General features: G+C 38.6%; 2 protein-coding genes across 4 annotated transcripts; one reads left to right on the top strand and one right to left on the bottom strand.

Annotated features, from left to right (window-relative positions):
- Positions 1–434: 434 nt before the first annotated feature.
- METTL5 (methyltransferase 5, N6-adenosine) lies at positions 435–7,639 on the top strand (the record flags this gene model as incomplete). Of its 3 annotated transcripts, XM_080798875.1 has the most annotated exons (8): positions 435–645; positions 789–941; positions 2,854–2,968; positions 3,211–3,392; positions 4,508–4,590; positions 5,387–5,438; positions 7,098–7,147; positions 7,539–7,639. In XM_080798875.1, exons 2-8 carry the CDS (start codon positions 833–835, stop codon positions 7,575–7,577), a joined length of 630 nt encoding a protein of 209 aa, XP_080655001.1. In that variant the 5' UTR covers positions 435–645; positions 789–832. The 3 variants fall into 3 exon arrangements, with proteins under 3 accessions (XP_080655001.1, XP_080655002.1, XP_080655000.1); XM_080798876.1 differs by lacking the exon at positions 7,098–7,147 and having other exon boundaries at positions 469–645; positions 7,539–7,638; XM_080798874.1 differs by lacking the exon at positions 7,539–7,639 and having other exon boundaries at positions 469–645; positions 7,098–7,234.
- Positions 7,355–18,917, bottom strand: SSB (small RNA binding exonuclease protection factor La). Its single transcript, XM_080798873.1, has 12 exons — positions 18,799–18,917; positions 16,997–17,071; positions 12,896–12,999; positions 12,427–12,601; positions 11,544–11,651; positions 11,337–11,437; positions 9,991–10,062; positions 9,630–9,672; positions 9,063–9,203; positions 8,493–8,679; positions 8,245–8,376; positions 7,355–7,733 (listed from the first exon to the last, which is right to left on the bottom strand). Exons 2-12 carry the CDS (start codon positions 17,060–17,062, stop codon positions 7,642–7,644), a joined length of 1,221 nt encoding a protein of 406 aa, XP_080654999.1. The 5' UTR covers positions 17,063–17,071; positions 18,799–18,917; the 3' UTR covers positions 7,355–7,641.
- Between the last annotated feature and the right edge of the window lie 6,420 nt (positions 18,918–25,337).

A 25,337-nucleotide genomic window follows, 5' to 3' on the forward strand; every position in this document is an offset into this window, starting at 1 on the left:
CCACCCTGTGAGTGTTGAGGTAAGTGACACAGGTGACCTAAAAAGAGGAAAACGAATGTGAAACAAAGTAGGGCACGCGAATGGCCAAGGAGGGAAGGGTGAGTGGCGACTGTTACTTTTTGAGAGGGGCCTCGTGAAACCGGAGACAGAAAGGGCCACACCAAGCATTAACACCAAGTGACCGTGACTTTTACCCTGGCTTTCACCTTCTTTCTTTCCCAATCCTTTGAGGGCCTGCGGGTACTCAAGAAAGCGAGAGGGTTTGGGCCCTGTGGCAGGCGGTGGGGGCCAGTTTTGTAGCTTCGAGAAGGGAGGGCACTACTGGTTGTGCGGACCCGGCCGGGATAACGTAGGATAAGGCTCCGCGGTCGCCGGCGGAACCTGTGCGCGGAGCCGCGGTTGTAGCTCCGCCGGAGGCTTGCAAGGCCGCGGACACGGGCGCGCATGCGTGGCAGCGCTTCCGGCCCTGGTCCCAGCGCGAGCGGTCTGCTGAAGTGCCGGGACGCCGCTGGAGGAATCGTCGGTCGACTCCGGGGCGGGCCGCGGCCGCTGCGGGTCTCTGAGAAGCCCGAGACCGGCGCGGAGGCTGGCCGGAGACTTCTTCTGCCGCTGGAGCTGGAAGGAAAGCAGGGAGAGCTGGGCTAGGTGTGCCCTTCGCTCCCTGCCTCCCTAGGCCGGCCTCAGCCAGTGTTGCTGGAAAAGGGGTGGGGTGGGATGGGGTGGGGGTAGGTAGGGGTGGGGTCGGGGAGCAGTGCGGGGAGATGCAGGTCAAATGCGTTTCTCTGCAGATTCAGTGTTGTTAAATCCTGCGAATTCACACTTTTTTAAAAAAATGAAGAAATTAAGGCTTAAGGAACTAGAAAGTCGCCTGCAACAAGTGGATGGATTCGAAAAGCCCAAGCTACTTCTAGAACAGTATCCAACCAGGCCGCATATTGCAGGTAGGGCGGCTGGTGACCATGTCTTTGCTTCCCGGGTTAGTCCTATCTGCTTACTCCATAATGAAAATAGAACAGTTATTTGAATACAGAGAACGTCTAGAAGAATTCTGCCCTGAGATTACATATCACGTTAGAGAGGACTTCCTTGACATGCAGCTAAACCCAGCAACACCCCCCCGCCCCCCGCCGCCAAAAACCATTTTATTGTTTCACTGCTTGGTTTTCTGCATACCTCTTAATTCTGTAAGACACCACTTTAATGTGTTTGTTTCTCTAATTACACTATAAACTCCTTGAGGGTAAAGAACTTGTCAGTCATGTTCACACAATTCCGTGTCTAGAAGAGTTCCTGCTACTAGTTCGGAGCTCAGTACACGTTTGCAAAGTAAGGATCAATTTTCTATTGCAACGAATTGCAAATGCAAGGATTCCTGTGTTATACTTGCCCTAGAATGAGTACTAGAGTTGGTAGCCAAAGGACTGTGTTTAACAAATCCAGAATAGGTGCTATAAAATGAGGATGTGTTTCGGTTTTTAATGATCCGAGAGTCATCAGTGTTACTTGATCCAAGAGATTGATACTGGGAGTACAGCAGACAACAAAGGAAAAACCATATTTAATAAACATATTGTCAAATTCATTGAGGAGTCTTGGGAAAATTAATTTGGGAATCCCTCCCAGCTTCAACATTAGTTCTGTTTCTAAGCAGCGGATGAAAGTATATTACCACCACCATATTGTCGTAATTCCAGCCAAAAATTGGCACAAAACTGTGTCTGGGTTAAGACCTGTTTTCTCAATTTAGATGATTTCTTTAGTGTATTCTGACTGTAGGGTTTTTTAGTGAAGTCTAATGTTTTAAAAAATCCTTTGTTCATACCCAGGGTATAACATGCATGTGGACGTGCTATTTCTTTGAGATACCAGCTTCAAAGTCACTAATACTTGCAGCAGTAATTGGGATAGCAGTCAGACTGAGATATCCCTCTAACTGTGTGAATTTTTTTTTAAGACTTTATTTTAAGTAATCTCTACACCCAGTGTGGGGCCTGAACTCAACCTTGAGATGGAGAGTTGCATGCTTCACCAGCTGAGCCAGCAAGCACCCCATTTGTGGTTTTGATAAAACCTCTAGTGCTAAGGCATCGTGCTGGCCAGTAGTTTTTGCTGGTTCACATATCCACAGGGAGAGATCAGTAGTTTTACTCATGCTTAACCTTTAGTATATGTCCCAGACCTTTGTGTTTTGGAAGAACCCTTTCTGATCTCAGCAGCTCCTGCTCTACTCCTCAGTTCTCAGTTCTCATTAGTTTATGAATATATGTGTCTAAAGGCTGTATTGTGGATATAGGACTTTTCCCATTCTAGCTTGCACTTAGGGTACCTGTGTTCTGGTGACAAACTTGTCAAAAAGTTCTGGACCGTTTTAATGTTAATGCTTACTCAATATTAGTGATTTCCAGACTTAACAGATTTCAAAACAGTTTTGGGAGACTGATACAGGGTTGCCAAGTTTATATTTTGACAAGGAAATCTGTTTACTCTCACCATCCTTGCAAAAATATTTCAACATCAAAGAAAGAACTGATGTATGTGGGGGAGGGGCGGGGGGCAATGTTTTGAACAGGCTGAGGAAAAAAACATTCTAGCCTTATTTTTCTCATTTTATTTCAGAATTTTGTCATTCTTCGCATTGTCACCAAAGTAGTTTTTGGGAACCACTGGTGTGTGTTACTGTTCTTGTGGTGCCTCATACTACATAACAAGATATTATACCACATTTTTTTTTTTTAATCTGGAACACCATTTGGGGGAGGAATAATTCAAGACAAATTGCATTAGTCATTTACATGAATTGGATTTTGGTCATCAACTTACTCTTATTCCCTAATATGTTTTTTGATCTTTTAGCATGTATGCTCTATACAATCCATAATACGTATGATGACATTGAAAATAAAGTGGTTGCAGATCTAGGATGTGGATGTGGCGTTCTTAGCATCGGAACTGCAATGTTAGGAGCGGGGTAGGTGATCCTATATGTAACATTTGGGTATAGGGTGGTCTGAATAAGAAACATAAATAGGATAACCTGAATTAGATTTATGGGGCTCTATAGTATGAGATGAGGGGAGCAAGAGTATGATACTGAGTACATTTTGAATGAGCAGAACGGTTAAACAAAAAACAAAATATGGTTTGATTTTGTTACTGTTTTGTTTTGGGAGCTATAAATAGTCATTCTTTATGTGTGCTCTGTATTTATAGGTTGTGTGTTGGATTTGACATAGATGAAGATGCGTTGGAAATATTTAATAGGAATGTGGAGGAGTTTGAGTTAACAAATGTTGACATGGTTCAATGTGATGTGTGCTCATTATCTAACAGAATGTCCAGGTCATTTGATACAGTAATTATGAATCCTCCCTTTGGGACCAAAAATAATAAAGGTTAGTAAAAAGACTCAAGTGTACTGATACATGTATAGAAAAGCAAGTTTTAAAGTCATTTTCTTATTGTTTGGGTTAAATGATTTTGTCACTGTTCATTAAATAAACCATCTCTTACCTGTGTAATTACAATAATTTCAGTTTGTTTAATGTATGTCTAGGAAATTGAATTTTTCAATCTTCGTTTTTCTACTCTTAACAAGGACAGTTGAGTAAATAGCTTTTTTAATTAATTCACTATTTATACTTTGCTTTCAAGAATGATTTACCTAACCCTTATAATTCTGTAAAGGATTTTATACTTTTAGAACCTCATTTTAATGCCTTAACATACCAAGAGTTTCAACATATGATCATGAGTAACAATGACTGACTGTGACTATTTATCCTGTGTATGCTGTAGGCAAAGAGGATAGAAAGCCTGTGAGAAGAAAAGACGTGAAGTTTATTTTTTAAAGATTTTATTTATTTATTTGAGAGGGGGCGGGGGAGAGGCAGAGGAAGAGACAGACTCCCTCCTGAGCAGGGAGCTGGCCTCCCGCTCAAGCCCTAAGACCCAGGGATCATGACCTGAACCAAAGGCAGACGCTTAACTGACTAAGCCACCCAGGCACCAAGAAGCCATGAATAGAGTTCTCCCTCCAGCCCCTGCGTGATTCTGATTACTACTGTACCTGTTTTCTCTTCTCCCTTGAGTTGTTAATTTGGAACATTAAAATTTTTACTTTAGCCTTATTTAAAGAAGATAGTATAATTCTGGTTTTATTCTATCAACCTTGAAAGATATATATTTTACTTTTTTTAAAATGTTATTTATTTGAGATAGATCATGAGCTGGGGGAGGGAGGGCAGAGGTAGAGGGAGTGGGAGAAGCAGGTTCCCGGCTGAGCAGGGAGCCCGATTCAATGACCTGAGCCCAAGGCAGATGCTTAACTGATTGAGCCACCCAGGCACTCCTATATTTTACTTTTTTGTATCTTGTCTTTTTGCAGAAGAATCTAAAGTGTCTCTTTTGGAATTTGGGAAAAAAGTATTTAAATACCTGGTATTCTTTTAATCTTTTGTTTTGGTAACAGGTATATAAAGTAAATATGAGTTTTTTCTACTCTTAACAGGGACAGATATGGCATTTCTGAAGACTGCTTTGGAAATGGCAAGAACAGCAGTATACTCTTTACACAAATCCTCCACGAGAGATGTAAGTTCAAATCATCATGATGTTGCTACTTCAAAATTCATGACAGTGTTTTAAGGATTTGCTGTGAATACTAATTACCAGGGTATCTCTTTCTCCTGAAGTTTTTAAACATCATGGCACTTAGAAACAATTTTCCCTTTAACTAGCTAGCATTTGTGATTTGTTTTCTTCCAGCCTGTATAACTTCTTTTGCCAAAGATTTGCTCAGGCAGGAACCGTTACCAGGAGAGACTATAGTTCAGTAGAGAAGTGTGGTATAGCTAAGATTACAGTATGTCCTAGTTTGCCTAACTCCTGTTAGTCCCATTGTCCCTTTGTGGCTTTGTGTGCATTAAGGGAAGCAGTAAGACCTAATTTTAAGAACTGAAGCTAAACTGATCTGAGTTCAGAACCTCCCTTTTCCATTATTCTTGCCAGCAATATAACATATGGGGGTATAGAAGATTTATTCCAGAAAATTGGGTATATTTTTTGTCAACACAACAGTGATTAAGGACACAAGACTATAGAGCCAGACTGCTTAGGTTGAAATCCAAACTACCACTTCCCTGTGTTATCTTGGTCAAGGTATTTGAATTTAGCTTCATCACCTATACTGTACTCATCTATACTCTTATAATTGTAATGGCTTGGTTTCTTATTTTCAAAATACTACCAATCCAGCTGAAACTTTTTTAAGAGTCTAAATTCTAATGAATTTTTAAAAGCTTAAAAATTTAATATGAATATTAGCAAAAAAGTAATTCTCAAAAATTATTTTAAAAATCAGTTCACATTAACATGTTGTTATCTTCAGCATATTCAAAAGAAAGCTACAGAATGGAAAATCAAGATAGATATTATTGCAGGTAAGACAATTTTTAAGTTTCTCACAAAATACATCTAACCCTAATTACTTAAGGTCAGTAATTCATTAGCCCAACCAGAGTTTTAGGTGCCAAGAAAAGGTGCTGTAGAACATGTTTTCGGGAGCACCTGGGTCGCTCAGTCAGTTAAGCAGCTGCCTTTGGCTCAGGTCATGATCCCAGGGTCCTAGAATCCAGCCTCATGTGGGGCTCCCTGCTCAGGGGGAATCTGCTCCCTCTCCCCACAGCTTGTGTGCTCTCTCTCTCAAATAAAATCTTAAAAAACAAAAACACATTTTCAGTTTGACAAAATGTGAGGGGTTGGTAATGGGTTGGGAATGAAGTAAAGACAGGGTATCAGTGTTTGCCTAAGACTGTCCCAATTTATGCATTATGCTGAAAATTCCTAATAGTGCCCAACTATTTGGTCACTCCAGACGTAGACAGAACAGTATTTAGCATCATAATGATAAAAGAGCTTGGGCTTGGAGTGGGTCAGACCTGTTTGAAATCCACTCGTGGAAAATACCAACAGATCATGCCTGATTACCTTTCCATTTCAATTTTCTAATTGTCCCTGGAGTCAGAGAACATGAAGCTTTTTTCTTTTAGTGGGGGATAGGGTATAATCATCCACACTGTAAGTAAATGTTTGATACATTTTTATTAGCAAATTGGGTAATATTCACAAACACCAAAAATGGGATAAACATATAACTAGAAACTAATGATAATCCAAATAATTCTGAAGGCTGAAATAAGTACAATAAGGGGGAAATATTCTTTACTTGTTAATAAACTGACTAGGAATACCACTGTGGTATTAACCATATAACTAGTCCTATTCATAATTAGTAATGTAATGTGGAAAAGTCTGTCAGTCCTCCTATTTAGCCAGTATAGTCATTCCTAACCTAGTTTAAGGTATTATTAACATGCAACTTGGAACACCTTAGAACAAGTCCAAATACACCAAGTCAGTACCTTGCTATTCCAAATGTGGTCCTCAGACTAACAGTATTCACATCCCTTGGGAGGTGAGACTTGCCTTCAGCTCCAGCCAGACTTACTGAATGATAGTACACATTTTAAGATTTATTGAAGGTTATTTGATTGCACATGAAAATTTGAGAGCTGTAACCTACGGAGAATTTGTGTTGCAAAATATGAAGGTCAGGCAGTCTACTGCCATTCCTCTAAAACTGATGAGTAAATTTGGAGAACCTACATTAATTCTGAAAATAAGAAAATTGTATTTTCACTTGAGAGCTTAATAGAAAAATAATTAGCTACTTACTACCAATATTAAAATCTGGACAAGAAATTTTAAAAATAAGCATGATTATTATGATTGCTAGCTATAGATTATTAGGAAATTAGAAAGATACCATCATCTTCTGTCCAATTTTTATCCTTTCAAATCCTTCCCCATAACCTCAAATTTTGGCATAAATGACCAAAATAGCAGAAATGCCAATCTTAGTTAGCCATGGCTAATCTTGGGAATGTATCAAGTCTCAGTCTTTGGATAAGTGACAAGTCTGAAGTGTTCTGCTTACCAGGGCTAAGTACTTCCTTAATTTTGTTTTAATTTACATATGTCTGTATATATGTCAGGGACAGCAAGTGAAATTTTATTCTTAGATGGCTTTTGTTTTATAGAGCTGCGATATGACCTGCCAGCGTCATACAAATTTCATAAAAAGAAATCAGTAAGTTTCTTGATTCTGGCTTATCTACATTCAGTACTGAAGAACTTTTCAATAAGTAATTATTTCCAATGTTATCAAGTTGCCTGAGTAAATACAGGAAGCTAGCGTAGGAGACAGAATAATTATCGATGGGATAACAGCCAATATTCTGGTTTAAGATATTCTTTCTCAAATGCTTTAGGCACAAAAATAAAAAACTAATTTTTTGCTCTTTTTTATATAGTACATATTTTATTTGTACTAATACATTTTCATATTACAAAGGCAATTTAGTGGAAGTCTTTTGATATTTGAATCATTTGAAATAACACAAACATAACTATACATTAAAAAAAAATCTTCATTTGGATAACAAAAAGACAAGTTAAAAACAAATTTTCCTTTCTTACAGGTTGATATTGAAGTGGATCTAATTCGGTTTTCTTTTTAAAAGCCTCTAAAGACAAAAGCAGCTTAAAACCTAATTAAGATGAATAAAAAATTTTTTTACTAAACTACTGGTCTCCAGCACCATTTTCTGTTTTCTGTTGTTTTGGTGTAGGTTCTTCTTCTTTGTCTGCTTCTTCTCTTGCTCTTTTTACTGGTCCTAGACAGTAACAGAATTTTGGTCAAGTTCACTATATGAGCATTACTCTTTTAATATTGAGCATAAGAACAAAAATAATTCTGTTTAAAAAGCAACAACTTAAAAAAAAAAAAAAGCAACAACTTCCTGGGGAGCCTGGGTGGCTCAGTTGCCTTAAACTGTCTGCCTTAGGCTCAGGTCATGACCCTAGGCTCCCTGCTCAGTGGGGAATCTGCTGCTCCCTCTGCCTCTGCCCATCCCCCCACTAATGCTCCCTCTTTTTTTCTAATAAAATATTTTTTTAAAAAAAAAGCAACAATTTCCCAACACCAATGAGAAGGATTTTCTTAGTACAGATCTTCTGCTCTCTAAACTTAACCTTCCAAATATCTTTGTTTCCCACTTGTAAAGCAGGATAACTTGTGTAAATCATAGTCCAAGAATATCACTTATACAGAAGGTGAAAAACCATACTGCTGTTCTTTCCCATATAATTTCTCATGAAAGTACCAAAGGACTTAGAAAAACTTACCAGATGCACCATTTTGATCATGTTCATCATCACTATCAAATTTAGTTTTCTTGCCCTGAAACTGTACTTTTCCTTTAGCAGACCCAGTCTGGGCAGCTTTATTTCCCTTTCCTTTTCCTTTAAATCTGCGACCTATAGAAACATAATTGAGAAATCCTTAAGAAATGTTTTAAATCTCTTGTCAGTGCCTCTGAACAAGCAAATGAGTTAAAATAACCAATGGTCAAAGACAAATCAGAACTAATGACCTTTTGATTTCCATTTGTTTAGAGACTCTTGTTGATCTTCGATGATTTTTTTCAGTGCTTCCTTTTCCACATCTCCTTCTAGTACTTCCCACGTCACTTCTTTGTTCCTTAATTGTAGGTTACCATTATTTGCATCTTTGGCTTTATCCAGTGCTTCCTTAGCTTTTTCTTTAAAAAGAATTATCCCCTATACCAAAGACAGACAATGAAAGCCACACCCTTCAGGTTTTTTTTAGTTCCATAATTAATTCCTTCACTCAAAAACTTTTCCTACCCTGCAAATCTTCTCTGCAATTATCAATTTCAATGAATTATAACTGAACTTCAGGAAGCTATCACAAAACTTGCAGTCACAAATACCAACAGTTATGCACAGCATAACTCAGAAAATATCAGACATTTACATCCAGTGATGGCAATAACAAAATGGAAAATAAATGACCAAGTAGAAACTATTTCATAAACACATTAATAAAAAAATTGCTTTGTTTCTACTAATGTTGTCTTCTAAAAGTTACGTTTCTTTGGAGTTTTTAAACATTGCTAAAAAGCATATGAATGTTTCCAAACCTCTTTTGCTCCTCTCACAAAGTCTATCCATTTTATTTCCCCATGACTTGAGAAAAGGATGTGCAAATCTTCTCTACAGGTCTGATCATCTAAGTCTCCTGAAAATTTCAGCAAGCAGCCAATCTTTTCTTCTAGAGATTTCTATAAAAACATACAAAGTAAGAAAAAAAAGTTTCTTAAAAACAACCACAAAAAAACAGAAAGGGCTTACACCACTTTATACCTAATACAGGCAAAAAGCTAGAATCTAAAATGCTATTATTTTAAAGTAGTTTAACAGTTAGTGCATTTTCCCTTGTCATCCCTTGTTCTACGATGGCTTCTGATTTTAACTTACTTAATTTCTACAACAAGTAGTATTTACTTAAACTATATATATTAGTTATTATGTACATCTCGTTACTAAGTTATTTCCCTGGATAGGTAATGAGTTTGGGCAATACTATTGGGCTATGACTTTAGTGCAGTGACAACTACAGAGCTGCTCACATATTTGCTTCAAAAAGTCCTGCTTTTTATTCTCATAAATTTGAAACATAGCTTTAGATACCAATAATATATTCTTACCATTTCAGCATTTTCTGCTAACTTTTGTTTTTCTTCTTGCTCTCTATAAAAGAAATGTTAATTAGAATGTTTCCATTTACTGTATGAGAAAATTAAATCCTGATAGTTAACCTTGATCACGAGCACATACTGCTCAATAACGAAAGCCAGTCATTAGGTTTTCTGATTGCTCATGGGTAGAGTACAACACAATGTGCCCCGAGATTATCAAGGCAGCTTAAGATCTTAATGTTTCACTACCAAAAGAAAAGCCTACTGCTACTCATTTCAGAACGCATCATCAAGCTCCACTTCCCAGAACCAATAACTCTATCCCTGTTAAAACTTGAAGGAATTAAAATGACTGGCTCAACGTACTTACTGTTTAGCTCGTAATTTAGCTTCCACTTTATTTTGCTTTCTTTCTTCATTTTTTTTTGCAAAATAATCTTCCCTAAAGAACACAAAATACAGGAGCTGAGTTCATGAGAACAAAAATAAGACTGCAAATTACTCTGAATGATTTAAGCACAGGAAGGAATATTACACTTTCTAGCAACATAATTACCTAAACATTCAAAAGATGCCAAGGAAGTTATTTAGTAACAGCTTTACTAAAAAACATTTCACATTTCATAAAATATACACCTCTTAAAAGCGTACACCTCAATGGTTTTTAATATATTCAGAATGGCACAACCATCACTACTATCTAATTTCGGAACAAAAAGAAACCTGATGTCTATACCAATCTCATTGATTTTTACCATTCATGTACAGGAAAAAAAAGTAAACCACGATTTATATAAATAACGTCTCATAGAATTTTCTAGTGTTACTTTCACAAAAGGAAAAAATTCTACAATCTCTAAAACCCAAGAATAAAAGCAATTATGCAAATCATATTAAAAAAAACTTTTGAGGGTTAACATTAATTACATGATTCATCACAGTACATCTCTAAGTCCATTAGGTTTAGTAAATGACACTTTGAAGATTACATAATGTGAAAGTAGGGGACAATGGCCTAACTTTATCATAAAAATGCTCTGGTTTGTTCTAACTTTTGACACACACATATTAAAGAATGTGGTCCAAATCTGTATTAAATAATCCTTTCTACTAAACAAATCCAGGTATATATAAACTATGAGAAATAAGAACAGACTGTACATTGGACAGGGATTGATTCTCTAACGACACAGAAGCCTAAATTTTACTACCTAGCTTGATTTTATGTATTAGGTGCAAAACAAAACAAAAACAACAACAAAAACCAAAACTTAACCTTTATTAACTGTTAACAGTGAAAAGGTATTAAAAAAAAACACTTCCTTGGGGCACCTGGGTGGCCCAGTTGTTAAGCGTCTGCCTTCAGCTCAAGTCATGATCCCAGGGTTCTGGGATCGAGCCCTGCATTAGGCTCCCTGCTCAGCGGAATGCCTGCTTCCCCCTCTCCCACTCCCCGTATTTGTATTCCCTCTTAGTGTGTCTCTCTCTGTCAAATAAATAAAATCTTTAAAAACAAAACAAAACCAAAAAACCCACTTCCTTAAGGTCTCAAAGGACTAGGAGTTTCCACTGGGCAAATTTCAAATGTTTATCAAAGAATGCCCAAGGATACTAAAAGTACTGTCCTTACAGGGGTTGCTATTCCATATTCTGTATCCCAGTGTGTCCGTTCCATGTAACTAAGTGGCCAAAAGAAACATCGGCATAAAGACTTACTTGAAAAGTATTAGCAGGTCTGTGTCTTTATACTTCTGGCCAGGGGTATCAACAAACTTCTTAGCAGATTCAATACTATCAAACACAGCAAAAATTGATCCCTATTAAAAGGAGGAAAAAAACTTCTTTTAAATAATGTCCCACATATTTTTCAACTAGAAAAAGTTGGAACATCATACAGAAAATTCTAACATCCTACGACCATACCTTAAATGCTTTGTGTAATGTTCTTCTCATCTGAATATTTAGTACTTGACCTTTATCTTCTAACCATTCTTTTATATCATCAAGGGTTGCATCAGTTGGGAACCCTTTCTGTGAAGAATAGAAAGAAATGTACAAATGCCTTCTCAGGTAAATAATTTTATCAGAAATTCCAATTCATTTTGTCTTGAAACCAAACCAGGATATATGCATCTATCTATATCTATCTCTCTCTGTCTCTTAAATGTTTAGTGCAATAAAAGTGACTTACTTGGAATTTGCTTCAAAGTAATCCACTTTGGTAAGTTAGACATCTACCTTTGGCTCAGGTCATTTTCCTTGGGGTCCAGGGAATCTCTCCCTCTGCCCCTCCCCCTGCTTCTCTCTCTCTCTCTCATTCTCTCTCACCACTCTCTCTCTCTCAAATAAATAAGTAAAATCTTCAAAATAATCCACTTGGGGTGGAGATAAAAATAGATAATCATGTGTTAACTGCTGAGGTTGGATAATGGTACATTATATAGTCAGTCTACCTTTATATGCTTTAAATTTTCCTGAATAAAAAAAATCTACTTAAAATATTCATATGCTAAAGAAAATTACTATCAAGTTTAGCCATTGACAAATAAAAAGCTGATAGGCACTGGGTGCTTAAAATACGCCAAAGATTTTGTATAATGTTATATGGTTTTTTCATTAATTCTCACAAAAATTCTAGAAAGTAATCCCCATTTATGAAGGTAAGATTAGACAGCTTAAGAGCACTGCCCAAGAACACACAGTAAGTGGTAAAGCTATGATTCCTGAGTCCTTATTCTTATCCATTCTGTTTTTTTCTAAGTAAGATACTCAAGATATAATTAAACATGTTAAAAGGCCCACTTACAATATAAACAGATCTGTTTTTTACATCATTCTTATATTCATCAGTCACTTCAGGGAGGGGTTTGCTTGGAGATCTTCTGATTTTAGTTTTATCTTCACTTATTTCCATGAGTTCAGCCTTTGATTTACTCAGTGCTTCTACTATCACATTAAAGTCTGTTGTTAGACGGTTTAACCTGTAAAATATATATAAAAGCATTGTAAAACTTAGTGGTAACACTTGTTTACAAAAAAAAAAAATTTTTTTTTAAATATAACTTTTTTGTTTTTTTTTTTTTAAATATAAGGATGACTTTATAAAGATTTTTACTGGGGTGTCCCTATCGCTCAGTTGGTTAAGTATCTGACTCTTGATCTCAGCTCCAGTCCTGATATAAGGGTTGTGAGTTCAAGCCCTGTAATGGCCTCCATACTGGGCATGGAGCCAACTTAAAAAATAATAATAAAATAATAATAAAAAAGGTTTTTACCTATTGAACTTTATCATTATCTCCAAAGGGACCCAGCCTTCATCCAGTTTGATCTGTTCCTTTAAAAATTTGTCTCGTGGCAAATTGAAGTCACCAAAATAATACTGCAAAATAACATTATATTTCAGAGCACTGTACAATACTAACTTACTAACTCCAATCCTGGAGTTTTTAATTGCCATTACATCACCATGTCCTATTCTTTAAAAAATACAACCAATAAAACATTTTCTCCTAAGTACCTGATAGTGAAACATTTATAATTCAAATTAGCAAAAAGGTAAAACTAAAAATTGATTACTGAAACAACATAATTAGCAGATAATGTCAACAGACTATCAAGTCTTAAATAAAACAAAAACATAATTAAGAATTTAGTATGTGAGAAGCCTCTTGTTTCAAACCAGTTTGTAAAGAACAGACTGTTAAATAAAAAGAACTGGAATATACTGATTAATTACTCTAATTTTTACAAATTAAAAAACAGGTGAGCGTTTATCTAATTTAAGCATAAAGGCACTCACTCAGTATAAAAGCAAATAAGACAAGAACAAAAAAACTATACATGAAAAGACTCAGGTGTGACTATTTGGAACGCCAAAAGTAACATACAAAGTAAAAGACAAATAACAAAGAAGTTTGTTAACAATTTTTTTTTTAAGATTTTACTTATTTATTTGAGAGAGAGAGAGAGATATCACAAGTAGGCAGAGAAGCAGGCAGGGGGTGGGGGCGGGGAGAAGCAGGCTCCCCACTGAGCAGACAACCCAATGTAGAAGAAATGTTGGTAGCATCCCCAGCCATGTGACTATGAAAAATCCCACCCACATTTTTTTTAAAGATTTTATTGATTTATTTGACAGAGAGAGAGAGATCACAAGTAGGCAGAGAGGCAGGCAGAGAAAGAGGGGGAAGCAGGCTCCCCGCTGAGCAGAAACCCTGATGTGGGCCTCGATCCTAGGACCCTGAGATCATGACCTGAGCCGAAGGTGGAGGCTTAACCCACTGAGCCACCTAGGTGTCCCTTGTTAACAATTCTTATAAATCAAGGGAGAAGGGAAAAAAAAACCCTGAAAATCCTAATAAAAAAATGGATAAAGGACACTAAAAAGTTACTGAAAATAAGAATGTAATATAAATATATAAAAGTTCAACTTCATTATTAGTCAAAGAAATGCAACAAAGCAATGAAATACCATTTCCACCTAACAAACTGGCAAAAATTCCAAAAACAAGAACACCTAGTATTGGCCTGAACACAGAGAAATGGTCATGCAGGTGGAGATATAAACTGGCAATCAGTATCAAAGGTTTTTGAAATGTGCATACCCCTTGAGTTGGTACATCTTTTTCTAAGGAATTTTCTCTTAAATCAGTACACATGTTTACTAAGTTTTATATATATAAAGGTAGTCATCATGAATTGGACAGCTCATGCAGAAGAATGAAACTGGACCATTTTCTTACACCATACACAAAAATAGACTCAAAATGGATGAAAGACCTAAATGTGAAGCAGGAATCCATCAAAATCCTAGAGAACACAACAGCAACCTCTGTGAGTTCGGCTGCAGCAGGAGACTTGTTTCCAAAGGCAAGGGAAATTAAGGCAAAAATGAGCCATCTGGACTTCATCAAGATAAAAAGCTTTTGCACAGCAAAGGAAACAGCCCACAAAACCAAAAGACAATCAACAGAATGGAAGAAGATATTTGCAAATGTCTTATCAGATATAGGGCTAGTATCCAAAACCTATAAAGAACTTATCAAACTCAACACCCCAAAAACAAACAATCCAATCAAGAAATAGGCAGAAGATGACAGGAACAGAAATTTCTCCAAAGAAGACATAAAAATGGCCAAAAGACACGAAAAAGTGCTTAACATCACTTGGCATCAGGGAAATACAAATTGAAGCCACAATGAGTTACTACCTCATACCAGTTAGAATGGCTAAAATTAACAAGTCAGGAAATAACAGATGTTGGCAAGGATGTGGAGAAAGCGGAACCCTCTTAACACTGTTAGTGGAATTCCAGGCTGGTGCAGCCACTCTGGATAACAGTATGGAGGTTCCTCAAAAAGTTGAAAATAGAGCTACCTTCTGACCCAGCAATTACGCTAGTAGGTATTTACCCTCAAGATAGAAATGTAGTGATCTGAAGGGGCACCTGCACCCCAATGTTCATAGCAGCAATGTCCACAACAGCCAAACTATGGAAAGAGCCCAGATGTCCATCAACGGATGAATGGATAAAGATGTGGTATATTATATATAATGGAATACCACTCAGCCATCAAAAAAAGGAAATCCTGCCATTTGCAACATGAATGGAACTAGAAGGTATTATGCTAAGCAAAATAAGTCAGTCAGAGAAAGACAATTGTCATGATTGCACTCCTATGTGGAATTTAAGAAACAAAACAGAAGCATAGAGAAGACAGGGAAAAATAAAACATTATGTAATCAGAGAGGGAGACAAACCAGAAGAGACTGTTAACCATAGGAAACAAACTGAGGGTTGCTGGAGGGATGGGGTAACTGGGTGATGGACATTAAGGAGGGCATTATATGCAACCGATGATGAATCACTGAACTCTACCTCTGAAACTAATAATATACTATATGCTAATTAATAGAATTTATATTTTAAAAACTAATAAAAAAAAGTGAAGAGGAAAATGCTAATGTAAAATTGGATGGTGAATTAAACTTCTCTGTGTTAAGCTAATTTTAAGGCCAAAGTAGGGAAACATGCCAATAAAAATAATGATTTGCTGATTTTTAAAACTAAATAAATACAGATAGATACATATTCATCATGGAACCTCTGCAGCTAAAAAATTAGAAATATCCTACGTATCAAATAGGGAATTGGGTAAATTACTAATGACATAAAGCTTTACTCTCCCAAAATGCAACCCATGTTCAGGGTGCATGGGTGGTTCAGTTAAGCAACTGCCATCGGCTCAGGTCATGATCCTGGAGTCCCAGGACTGAGTCCCACATTTGGCTCCCTGCTCAGCAGGGAGTCTGCTTTTCCCTCTGACCTCTCCCCCTCCCATGCTCTCTTTCTTAAAAATAAATTTTTTTTTTAAAGATTTTATTTATTTGACAAGCAGAGATCACAAGTAGGCAGAGAGGCAGGCAGAGAGACAGAGATAGAGAGAGAGGGAACTCCCCGCTGAGCAGAGAACCCGATGTGGGACTCAATCCCAGGACCCCAAGATCATGACCTGAGCCGAAGGCAGCAGATTAACCCACTGAGCCACCCAGGCACCCTTAAAAATAAAATCTTAAAAAAAAAATATTAAACTGAATTAATTAAAAATTTTTCTTCACAATTATAATTAAATTAGTACAAAAAGTTGTAGTACAGGACTTTTTAAATGGCAGAGAAGTGCAACTTTAAAAAAAAAGTTCTGATAGCTGCAAAAACCACTAAATAACATGATCTGAAGTTCCTCAGTAAGAACAGAAAACATTAAACGAAAATTTCCCATGCAGCCATTACTGACACTGTAAAGCTTCCATTTAAATACAATACTAAAAATGCTCAGATGACTGTGAAACAGATACTCTATTACAAGTAATAATGGCCAAGAACTCAGCTTAATTGGGCAGAAAAATCTATTAGGACCTTCAAACAGACAAAGTGTTATTTAACAAGGGAAGGTACTTTACAAAAAATTTTACATTATTACGTGCCAGAAACTCTCCTGAATGCTTTACATTTTATTAACTAATGTAATCTTCACCAACAACCTTATGAGGACAGTATCACTATTATCCTCAGTTTTTAGACTAGGAAATTAAAACCAAAAGGTAAAAGATAACACTAGTCTAAAGTGTTACCTTTTGAAATGTTTGTAGGTGTTGGCTTTCATAAATTGGCTCCACTAATACAAAACTTCATAGTATTTTAAGTCCATCTAATTTCAAGAATCAAAGACAAGAATCAAAGACATATTTAATACTTTACACGAAACGTTTAAAGGGTCATTACAGTGAAATTAAATGTTCCTTCTGTATCTGTTTTGAGGCTCTACATATCCTTTCAAAGAGCACATTTTTGCAGTTTAATATCATAAGAACCATACCTCAATTTGATGACAGATTTTGGCCTCGAGAGCAGCCATTTTTTCATTATCACCATTTTCAGCCATTGTGGCTATCTGTAAATTTTCCCAAATTGGCATAAAAAGGTTATTATTGTTTTTACATAACATTCAAGATTAGAAGAATGTTTTAAAATTATCAATATTACACTCTTTTCTTAAAAGTCAAGAATTTTTAATTTCACAGGTTCAATTTTTCTACTCAATTCTCAAATTTCAACAAAGAAAATGTTGGACTACGTAATGGAAAACTGAAGAGCTATAGATAATCTTCAACCTTTTCAGTACATCACTGGTCCATCTCTATAACAAAGCAAGTAGTTATCTTTACTTAGCTGATAAAGAAAGCTTTCAGCAAAAAACTCCAACTATTTACCAACCATTTCCAGCTTTAAGCAGATCACCATCTGTCAGTATATGTCTATGCATCTCAGTCTTATTTGTTTCCTGTGGATTGCATTTCTTTTAAAATTAGTCACTGACTTACCAAAACCTTGTTATCAGCAAAGATTAAGTATCATAACTTCAGGATGAAAAAAAAAAACCAAATATAACCATCAGGGTTAGATTAAATGCTGTATGTTAAGGAACATATGAAAATAATTTAAGAGTCCGGGGACACACTAAATTCATGTTAAGCTGAGGGTTTGTCTCCTAATTCACCTATATATTGGTTAACCTTACAGCCAGCTTCTTGTTTCACATCCCTGACATTAGCGTTGCAGGAAAAAGTAAGGTGGTGAGACTGGTTTGCTAGGCATCACAACCGAAGTTTTCTGATTTCAAATCACTTGCCTCTAGTGCTCTATTAAATCTTCCAGTTAGCCACATTTACAAAAGTGTATTCGTAAGAACTCATCAGGGAACCTGCCATTAGTTGACTGTAGTGAACCATCTTTGGTGTACTTCTTGGAAGTATCGCTTTCTAAATTGTAATTGCTATGCAATAACCTGGATGCATACTGGAAGCTCTTGTAATAGGAATTTGTGTGGTGCCAACCCACTACAAAACTTACTCAATCTTACACACTGTCTGTCGACCACAACCGAGGTCCCTAAATCGTTACCATGATCTAGGGCCCCTTACAAAGCAAAGGGTGAGATAAAAGAACTGTTTGGTCCGTACAAGACTTCTTTGGCCTACCCAATTTTGGAACTTCTCTCGTGGGATACTTTTCCAGAGTGTACAACCAGAAGTGAAATATTACCTACACTTTCTCCCTTCGCGCAGAATCCCTGACATCAGTGAATAAGGGACACTAAAATCCCTAGAGAGACGCCAGAGGAACACCTGCGGCCCCACCAATCCCCGACCTCCAGTTTGTCCCACAGGATCCAAGGAAGCCTCCGGCAATTAACCTCCTCTAACCACCTCAGAAACTTAACCAGTGGCCCCAAACGTCTGCTCCCCGCGACTCCAGAAGGCAGTGGAGGTAGCAAGTCTTAACGACACAGAGGGGATGCGGTCAGCCTCCGTCCAAAGGACCCGCCAGAGCCCAGTTCTAAAGCAACCACTGGCTCGCTTGGGCCCCAGCCTCGTGCGGGGAAAGCCCGCCCCTGCATTCCTCTTGGAGACCAGGTCTGCCCCTCGCCCCGGCCGGTGCCCCTCCGCTCACAGACCAGCGCGCCGCCCCGGGCTGCGGCCCACGCGGCGCTCGCCCGGAACATGCGGACAGCGAGGAGTGGACGCACCGGCGTGAGGCAACAAGGAAATGGAATGCGCCGCTGCCACTCAAAGCAGAACCTTTTGTACTTCTTCCCCTTAGCCACCGGCAGTTGCTCACCTTTAAGGTCCCGGTCCCACAAAGCCACGCCGCACAAACACTAACAGCAACAACACCGTCTCCACTTCCCAGCGCCGCCGGCTGGCCTACCGTGCGTGAGGAAGATGGGGGCCGTCCCGGCAGCCCTCGCGGCCCGGGTGGGCGGAGCTTCGGGTAGGCCGGAGCCGACATAGCGCTAGGAGCTTGCGCGCCGGCGGCGGACTCCCACGGCCCGCGGTGTCCCGCCCTCACGCGGAGGAGGTCGGGTTTAAGCGTCCCGCGGGGCGTTTGGGAGAGTTAGGTTAAGTCTTTGTTGTTAAGCAATTCTGGACCGCATTTGTATCTCTAGTACTTACTTGGGCTTTTCGTGCATATGAAGTATTTGGCTTTTTTTCAGATTATACTTTTCAAAAAAAAATTGTCTTAATGATCCGTATATATATGTAGACTACACAGTGTTGTGATAGTTCTCAAAAAAAATGGCAAGTGAAATTTTTTGGGATTCAGAAATCTTAGAGTTGAGAAAACAATAGAGTAGAGCGTTTACGAGCTAGGAATCCGGAATCTGATTGCCTGTGTTCAAATAACGGCTTGCCTGTTTACAGGCTATGACATACGGCAAGTTACTAAACTTCTCTATTCCTAATGTATAGACTGGGGCCATTGAGAACTACCACTGTCTTCCTACAGTTGTTGTGAGCACTAAACGTGATGCAACATGTACCTTGCTGAGAACTGCATATAGCAAGAGGAGCAGATGACATTAATTTAAAACAAAAAAACATGATTTTAGAAGTCAAAAATGCTACCTATTGAAGAAATCTATTGCCTCTGCTAGGGCCCTTTTCTATTAGTATACTTTTTGCACGATAATTTAGTCACTTAATTTAGAGGATTTTTTTCTTGTGGTGAGATAATCTATTTTTCCCTTAGTTTTCTTGAAAATGTGAGGTGATATTGGTGAAATAGCCTTTTAAGTGATCTCAAGGCTTTTTGGAAGTCCAAAACAGATCAAATGTATTTACTGGGGGAAAATATCCTGTTATAGAGTCAATCCAGACATTGCATCAAGCCGATGAGAAAAAATTAATGGTTATACTCAGGTAATTTAAATTCAAATTAATCAGGTTCTCTTTTACTTACTCAACAAATGCTTATCTAATCTCTACTTTCTGCCAGACTTAATTAAAAAGTTAATTTTCGGGGTGCCTGGGTGGCTCAGTCGGTTAAGCGTCTGCTTCCGCTCTGGTCATGATCCCAGGGTCCTGGGATGGAGCCCCACATCGGGCTCTCTGCTCATCGGGGAGCTTGCTTCCCCCTCCCTCTCTCTGTCTCTCTGCTACTTGTGATCTCTGTCTCTCTGTCAAATAAATAAATAAAATATTTAAAATAAAATAAAATAAAAAGTTAATTTTCTTTTTGATCAAATCAGTGAGAATATGGGTATTTAAAAAAAACAACACATATCAAGGGGCCCCTGAGTGGCTCAATCCTTATGCCTCTGCCTTCAGCTCAGGTCATGAGCCCAGAGTCCTGGGTTTGAGCCCCACATCAAGCCCCACACTGGGCTCTTTGGTCAGCTGGAAGCCTGCTTCTCCCTCTCCCACTCGCCCTGCTTGTGTTCCCTAACTCGCTGTGTCTCTCTCTGTCAAATAATAAATAAAATTTAAAAAAACAAACAAACCATCAAATGTATGTCAGAGTACTCTCACTCATCCGTTCAGCAAACTATTACACCCCTACTAATGTCCTGGTATAGAGCTTGGCACTAAGAATAAAAAGAAGACCCAGATTCTGCCTAGAAACAGTGGCACCTAAATAAATGTAACTGCTCATTTATGCCCTACAGTGTCTGGGTAGAACAGCGGATACATACATTCTACTATAAGAAACCTCACTTACTGGAGAACATTTATCAGTGTTCCCATCCTATTTACTCTCCCTTTCCCTCCCCTCCTCTCCCTTCCCCTCCTCCCTCCCCCCTCCCCCTCTTCTCCTCCTTCCCCTTCTCTGCCCCCTCCCTCCCCACCCCTCTTTCCTGACCCCCCCCATCTCCTCGCTCCCCTTCCCCTCCCCTCTCATGGGGCCAAGCTCCATGCAGCCACCACCCTTTGGGGAAAATGGATTCCTGGCTGCACACTAGGTAGCTTCATTTTTTCAGATAAAGCACCAGGAAGACTTTCAGGCTGATATCCATCTCTTTCATAGTTTAACTTTATAGGATAACATACTAAAAAACCATCTCTCTGGGTATAAATGTAATATAATCACTTTAGAGAGCATTTGGTAATATCTGCTTAAGTGTATGATATGTGTAACTGATGGCTCCAAAGTCCACTCCTAAAAATAGATTCTAGGGAAATTTTCACATCTGTGCACAATAAACCATACGCAAGAATATTCATAGCTAAATGGTATGTAAATGCAAAGAATTGAAAATCAGCTAAATCTCCACTAAAATAGAACGGGTAACTAAATTGTGCTGTAATTAAAGAAAGAAATAATGAACTACACAGTGATAAAAGAAACTAGATCTACATGCTTCAGCACTAATGATATTCACAAACATAATGCTGAGTTAAAAAAAAAGTAGAAGAAATGTTGGTAGCATCCCCAGTCATGTGACTATGAAAAATCCCACCCACATTTTTTTTAAGATTTTATTTATTTATTTGACAGAGAGAGAGATCACAAGTAAGCAGAGAGGCAGGCAGAGAGAGAGGGGGAAGTAGGCCGCCCACTGAGCAGAGAGCTTGATGCAAGCCTCGATCCCGGGACCCTGAAATCAGGACCCTGAGATCAGGACCTGAGCTGAAGGCAGAGGCTTAACCCACTGAGCTACCCAGGCACCCTAACCCACATTTCTAAACACCAGGAGGTGATTACTGCTCCTCCTGTGCCCCCCCCCACCCATTTTGAGAACAATCTAGGATAATGTTATTATTCTATTTTGAACATTCAGACTTATTCTATTTAGAATTAATTATTAGGCCTCCAGGTAGAGATGTCAAGTAGACAACTGGTAAATGCATTTGGAACATAAGGGAAAAGTCAGGGTTGGAGTTACAAATTGTGGAGTTATTAGCAAATAGAAGACATTTAAAGTCACAGCATTGGATGAGCTCTCTTAGAGAGAGTACAGACAGTGAAAACAAGAGGGCCCAAGACTGAAACTCTAGCAATCCAATTTTTTGGATATTGGATAAAGGAAGAGAAGCCTGTACAGGAGCTAGACTAAGCACAGCCTGAGATGTTCTAGAAAAATATGGTGCCACAAATGCTAAAAGGGGAGATTGTTAAAAGGAAGGAGTAATTAACTGAGCAAATTCTGCTGAGGACTGCAGCCTAACCACCTTTGTCATTATGGCCGAAACTATTACTTATCCTCCAATATTGGATCTCCCTTTACTCTATAATAATAAAATCACCCCTGATTTTTAACCAAACCCATGGCCAATCATAAATAAAAGCTACAGGGACACCTGGGTGGCTCAATAGATTGATCGCCCAACTCTTGATTTGGGCTCAGGTCTTATCTCAGTATGGTGGCCTCAAGCCCAACCTGGGGCTATGCACTCCCTGCCATGTGCTGATTTTCTCCCTCTGCTCCTCCACCACCCACTGCTCCAGCTTTTTGCCACTTGACCAAGTGCTCTCTCTCCCTTTCTGACTGGCTGGCTCAGTCAGTAGAGCATGCAACTCTTGATCTCTGAGTGGTAAGTTTGAGACCCATGTTGGGTATAGAGATTAAATAAAAATCTTTAAAAAAAAAAGAAAAGTGTAGGGGCACCTGGGTGGCTCAGTGGGTTGAAGCCTCTGACTTCAGCTCAGGTCATGATCCCAGGGTTCTGGGATCGAGCCTCCCATCATCGGGCTCTCTGCTTAGCAGGGAGCCTGCTTCCCCTACTGTCTCTCTCTGCCTCCCTCTCTGCCTACTTGTGATCTCTGTCTGTCAAATAAATAAATAAAATCTTAAAAAAAAAAGAAGAAGAAAGGAAAGTACAGTGAGGAGCACTGAGTAATGTATAGAATTGTTAAATCATTTTATTATACACCTGAAACTAATATAACACTGTGTGCTAATTATACTTGAATTTTTAAAAATAAATTAATTAAAAAAATTTTTAAATAGGGGCACCTGGGTGGCTTAGTTGGTTAAGTGTCTGCCTTTGGCTCAGGTCATCATCCCAGGGTCCTGGGATCAAGCCCTGTGTTGGGCTCCCCACTCACTGGGGAGTCTGCTTCTCCCTCTACCCCTACCATGCTCAGACTCTCCTCCCTCTCTCTTTCAAATAAATAAGTAAAATCTTTAAAAAAATTTTTTTAAATAAATAAAAGCTACATTTTCCAGCCTCCCTTGCAGCTAAATAAGACCATGTCTGGCTAATGAGATGTAAAAGTGACGTGTGCAACTTCCACGTCATTTTTTAAAAAGATTTTATTTATTTATTTGAGAGAGAGAGCGCGCGCACGCGAGAGCGCACAAGTGGGGGGAGGGGTAGAGGGAGAGGGAGAAATAGACTCCCTCTAAACAAGGAACCCAACTCAGGGCTTGATCCCAGGACCCTGAGATCATGACCTGAGCCGAAAGCAATGCTTAACCAACTGAGCCACCCAGGTGCTTCAATTTCCAGGTCATTCTTGGAGAGAATGAATTTGTTCTCTTCCCACTAGCAGGTGTGGATGTACACAACTGGACCACGCAAATAAAGGCAACAGCACAGCTATGGCAAAGCAACAATAGAAGGAATCCAAGTCCCTGACAGCCTGGAGCTGTCATACCAGCCCTGATGGCCTCTTAGAATGGAATTACCATTCAAACCTGACTTTAATGAGAGAGGCAAAAAGAGCATGAAAACTTTATTCAAGGCAGATGTGTCAATGTTTTAGACTTTTGGTCAGTTAGTCAACAGATTTGTCACTAAGCAGCAGAATACTCAAATCAATCAAAGCTCCCAATGGAGCTCACCTGTGAAGGTGGCTTGTTCTCGATTTTTCTATATTTTTGGAGCACGATGGAGAAGTCTAGTGTCTCCTGTAGGAGTGATTTTTTTTTTTTTTGTCTTCTTCCTAATAGATGTTTGAATGTGTGACAGAATCTTGCATGAGAACTGCCTTCATGCTAACAGATCACCAGAGTGTGAGGTTGTTGGAAGAATACTTGGAACTTGCCCGTAGATCTCCAATAACCCCCCAAGTTGTCTAATAAACTGTGAACAACCAAATTTTCTTGGGTCAATTTGCTACATTGGATGCAGTGAACAAGTAACATAAAATAAATTATTGGTAGATCTTTTATAAGAAACAACACATGGAAGATGATAAAACAACACAGGTTCTTTACAAAGACTTTGTCTAAAATAAAATATTTGTGACACATAAAGGGACAAGAAGGGGCCATTTTGTGGGGTAGACTTTTTAAAAATTGAATTATATCACATGAACAGTAAAGTGCATAACTTTTAAGTGTATGGCTTAAAAAGTTTCACAAATGAATACCTTGTAACCACCACCCACTTTGAAACAGAGAACATTTTCAGCACTCTAGAAAGTATCTTCATGTTCTCCTTCCTGTCAATATCCTCTTAAAAGTAATGATCATATGGGGCGCCAGGGTGGCTCAGTGGGTTGAGCCTCTTGGCTCAGGTCATGATCTCAGGGTCCTGGGATTGAGCCTGCACCAACAGGCTCAGCAGGGGGTCTGCTTCTGCCTGCCTCTCTGCCTACTTGTGATTTCTCTCACTCTGTCAAATAAATAAATAAAATCTTAAAAAAAAATTAACAATCATAGATGAGGTAGTAACGATCATAGATGAGGTTTGCCTGTTCTAGAAGGCAACATAACTGGAATCATGCATGTATACAGTATATATGGTATATGAATATATCATAATTTATTCATTCTTCTGTTGATTTGGCTATGGCATTTATTTGGCTATGATGAATAAAGCTGCTCAGATGCTCTTGTGCATGTCTTTGGGTAGATGTTAGGTGTAGAGCTATGAGTGAAAAACCTGGGTCACAGGGCAGATGTGTGTTTAACTTTGATACGCACTGCCAAATGGCTTTCCAAAGTGGTCATATCATTTTCACAAGAACCAACAATGTATCTGCTGAACATTCCCGGAAATACACTGTCATTATTTTTAATTTCGGCCATTCTAACAATGGTGTGATGGTATCTCATTGTGCCTTAAATTTGCTTTTCCTTGGTGATTTACAATGTTAAGCACCTTTTTATGTGTTACTTTCCGTTTGAACATTGTCCTTTGTGAAATGTCTATCCAAATGTTTTGTTCATTTTTTTTTTCCAATTTATTTGACAGAGAGAGAGTAGGCAGAGAGGCAGGCAGAGAGAGAGGAGGAAGCAGGCTTCCCGCTGAGCAGAGAGCCTGATGCGGGGCTCGATCCCAGGACCCTGGAATCATGACCTGAGCCGAAGGCAGAGGCTTAACCCACTGAGCCACCCAGGAGCCCAGTTTTGTTCATTTTTAAAGTTATGTTATGTCTTTTTGAAAAGTGGATGTTTAAGAGTTTGTTTATATAATCCAGATAAAAGT

The sequence above is a fragment of the Martes martes genome, assembly GCF_963455335.1.
Source record: "Martes martes genome assembly, chromosome: 3".
Lineage (NCBI taxonomy): Eukaryota > Metazoa > Chordata > Mammalia > Carnivora > Mustelidae > Martes > Martes martes.